Source organism: Austrofundulus limnaeus, unplaced genomic scaffold (genome assembly GCF_001266775.1).
Source record: "Austrofundulus limnaeus strain Quisiro unplaced genomic scaffold, Austrofundulus_limnaeus-1.0 Scaffold183, whole genome shotgun sequence".
Taxonomy (NCBI): Eukaryota; Metazoa; Chordata; class Actinopteri; order Cyprinodontiformes; family Rivulidae; genus Austrofundulus; species Austrofundulus limnaeus.
In genome coordinates, this window is record NW_013952585.1 from 80,604 (window position 1) to 84,160 (window position 3,557).

General features: G+C 38.1%; 1 protein-coding gene across 3 annotated transcripts in view; it reads left to right on the top strand.

Annotated features, from left to right (window-relative positions):
* golga3 (golgin A3) overlaps positions 1-3,557 on the top strand; it is a 25,385-nt gene that overhangs the window by 4,131 nt on the left and 17,697 nt on the right. For 2 of the 3 annotated variants that reach the window (XM_014018080.1, XM_014018081.1), the window contains exons 3-4: positions 2,188-2,469; positions 3,120-3,232. In XM_014018080.1, coding sequence (XP_013873534.1) covers positions 2,188-2,469; positions 3,120-3,232 — 395 coding nt within the window. The remainder of the gene's footprint in view (positions 1-2,187; positions 2,470-3,119; positions 3,233-3,557) is intronic. The other variant, XM_014018082.1, reaches the window with a different exon arrangement.

The window sequence follows — 3,557 nt, forward strand, 5'->3', positions numbered from 1 at the left end:
ACACACACACAGCATGAACACACACACACAGCATGAACACACACAGCAGCATGAACACACACAGCAGCATGAACACACACACAGCATGAACACACACAGCAGCAGGGCATCACTGTCTGCAGAAACCCGCTAAACATTCACCAGTTCTTCATTCAGACTAAATCATTTCAGGTTTTTTCACTTCATCAATTTGCACATATTACACAACTGTTCAGCAGTCACACATGTTTGTGTGTTGTTATGTATTTGTGACCCATCACTAGGGCTGCCACAAACGATTATTTTTATAATCAATTAATCACAGATTATTTTTTCGATTAGTCGACTAATCAGATCATACGTTAATTGAATATAAAACATAGAGCTTATCGTGCCAGAATGCAGCTGCTATTATATAACCATCATTAGATTTCAGCTATATGCTAACTAAGTTTATGAGCCTCAAAAAGCTTTTCGGACACACCAGCTAAATCGTCTAGCTTGCTTTATCATTTAAATGAACTGGGTTGTTGTGGTTGTTGACCTAGTGGTGCACTGATAAATGGACCTGCCGATTTATCAGCACAGATTTCTTAATTTTGGGAGATCKGCTGATACTTGGATAAGATCAGTGGAAAAGATCGGCTTCTCCTCTACCTCCATAAAGGTCTGAAAATCAACCACTGTCCTCTTTTGCTCTGCTGTGAGCACTGCCTCATGTCCAGTTAAAGCAAGTTTATATTGTTTCAAGGGTATTGTTTTATGTTTTTTAAATAAAATAAGATTGGAACATTGAGGGTGGATTGTGACTTCATTTCAACTGACTGTCAGTTATTTAAAAAAATTGGTATCGGCCAAAATGGAATCAGCAGGTCTGACTTTTTAAAGACTGGCGATCTGCCAGAAAACCACAATCAGTGTAGCCCTAGTGAAATATATCTCAAGTGCAATATTTACAAATAACTAAGAAGTAAATTTTGTACAAATTTTCTTATTCTTCATTTTTAAATGTAGAAATTCTTTTATTTTATTTTTTGTATAGTGTACATTTTGTCTTATTATATTTAACTTGTCCATTTTATTTTATTGTCTATTTTTTTAATTTTACTTTATCTCGTCTACAAAACAAAGTGCCGTGGAGCAGAAAATCCAATTTCATTGTAATGTAAATTATAATGAAAATGTGATAATAAAAGGTGATTCTGATTCCCTAGTGAGTATAAGTCATGGGAAAATGGGATGGGTGATAAAACATAAAATAACAAAAACATGACAAAATTTGGTGAAGAAACAATGTGAAGAGTGAGTGAAGCAGAAAACCTTTCAGGGTTTAATGTAACAAATTACAAATAATCCTATGGAAAAAAAACAGTGGAGCGAAATAGAAATGAGCTGCTTCAATTCAAATGTCAGTGAAGAGAAACTGCATGATGCCTCCAACTGATATCAGTCTAGGGTTTCCACGGGTCCTTGAAATCCTTGAAAGTTTGTGAATTTGAAAAAATAATTTCAAGGCCCTGGAAAGTTTGTGAAAACAGCCAAAAATTACACTTGTCCTTGAAAGTCCTTGAATATTTTTTGGAGATTGAAGTTCTCTATTCACACAATTGATTTTAATTATCTGTAAAAAATAAAAATAAAAATAAATAAATAAATAAAAAACATACATTTGTTACAGTGGATAACTCAGGATTACGGTAAACTGACGTGGCTTTCAACCAATAACTTGAGCCATAGTCATAGTTTCACCCAATCAGAGCAGAGTAGGGCGGGTCCTTCTTTCTGAGCCCAGCATCACAGCTGCTCCTGTCCTCACCAAGGGTCARGACATGTTCACATCCCCTCCTCCCAAACTRAGCTGCCCAACCTCCCAGTACATAATTACATGTCCATGTATTGTAGAWACTGTATGAATGTAGGGTGTACAGGTAATCCACTTTCTTTCATTGATTCCCAGTTTTTCATTGAATTTACATGATATTAAACCTGTTTATTGGTAGCATTCTGTGGTAGCAGTAAATAATTGCCGTCGTGCCGTCTTGAATTTGAGGAAATTGGTACTGGAAAGTCCTTGAAAGGTCCTTGAATTTGATGTTGACCAAGGTGTGGGAACCCTGTTCAGTGTTTCAGATAAGTTGGGGCTCAACTCAGGCCTAAACTCTTGTGTGTGTAGTTTGACTGGAAACTTTGTCTCTTGTTCTCTTTCAGGCCCTCTCACTTCAGACGTGATGCCAAATGGGAACGGACTAGCAGATGGATTCAGTAACGCGGGGGACACCCTTATAAATGGGCCCCTGACTCCGACAGTCCCTCCCCAGAGCACCAGCTCCCCCATCGACTCGCAGAGCCAAGAGTCGTCCCCAGGTGTGGCTGCTTATCCACCCACGGTGGTAGAGAAGTCTGAGAAGGCTAGTGCTGAGGTCACGGTTCACAAGAGCGATGCTTTGCAGTCACTCAGACTCAGTATGCCTATGCAGGAGACTGAATTGTGTAAGCATAAACTTCTGTGAAGTGAATGCCCCCTCTGTACCCCTTCGTATTTTAACCATTTTTTGCTGTGGAATGTTGTTTTTTGCTCATTTACATATCTTTTTCTAACTTGTTTTGTCTGCGTATTATCTGGACAGAAGGACTCAGTGGAAACTTGTTTTAGTCGTACGAGTCTACCTCCTTTCTAAATCTCCCTTGGACAGTTTGATTAATTGTTTTGTGTGAGTGCTTAATTGAAACTTTGCATGGACTGGTGACTGTTTCAGTACTAAYCCCTGTGTTATGTTCATGTTTGGTGACGTTTGAAAACTAGACACAGTTGCTGTTGCGTGTTATGAAATGTAATCTTTTTATTCATGATGCAGCCTGGTTTTTTTTTTTTCAGTTTGTTTTCATACGTCACACCACAGATAATTAACCAACTCAGGTCTATTCCAAAGAGATTTACATACTTCCTTGAATGTATGGTTTATTTAGAGAACAGTTTTAGCCGTTTTGTTCATCACACCTTAAAGAATGACAAACGTTACACTGAACCAACACAGCAGCATTTGCCTCAGAGTCTAGATTTTGCAGGTATTAAATAAATTCTTGTCTGAACGCTTTGATGGGAACCATTATTCAGTGTGGCCAAAAATCTCTGCTTACAGCCAATCAGAAGCCGTCGATGGAGATGGAAAACGAAGAGAAGATTCGCCTGGAGGCTCGCCGACGTCTGGAGGAGCAACTTAAACAGTACAGGGTGCAGAGACACAAGGAGCGAGTGAGTGATGAATGGTGTCAAATTATAAGTGGCTTTAATATTTTTATTGTGTATGTTTTAAAGTGTATGAAGAAGGTAGCTTTTTATTTCCTTTTAAAATGTGCTCAACCAGCCCTAGTTGGGGCTTCTGACAAATCCTAATTTGGATTAAATTATTTTGCATGAATATCGTTTTTTTATGTGACCTAGAGCAGGGGTTCTTTACCTTTTTGACCTCAGGGCCCAATTTGTTCAACATAAAGTGACACGAGGCCCAGTCACACATTACCATATGGATCAAAATGATAATTATTCTAAATCTTGGTTTAAAAATATAATTATTCTA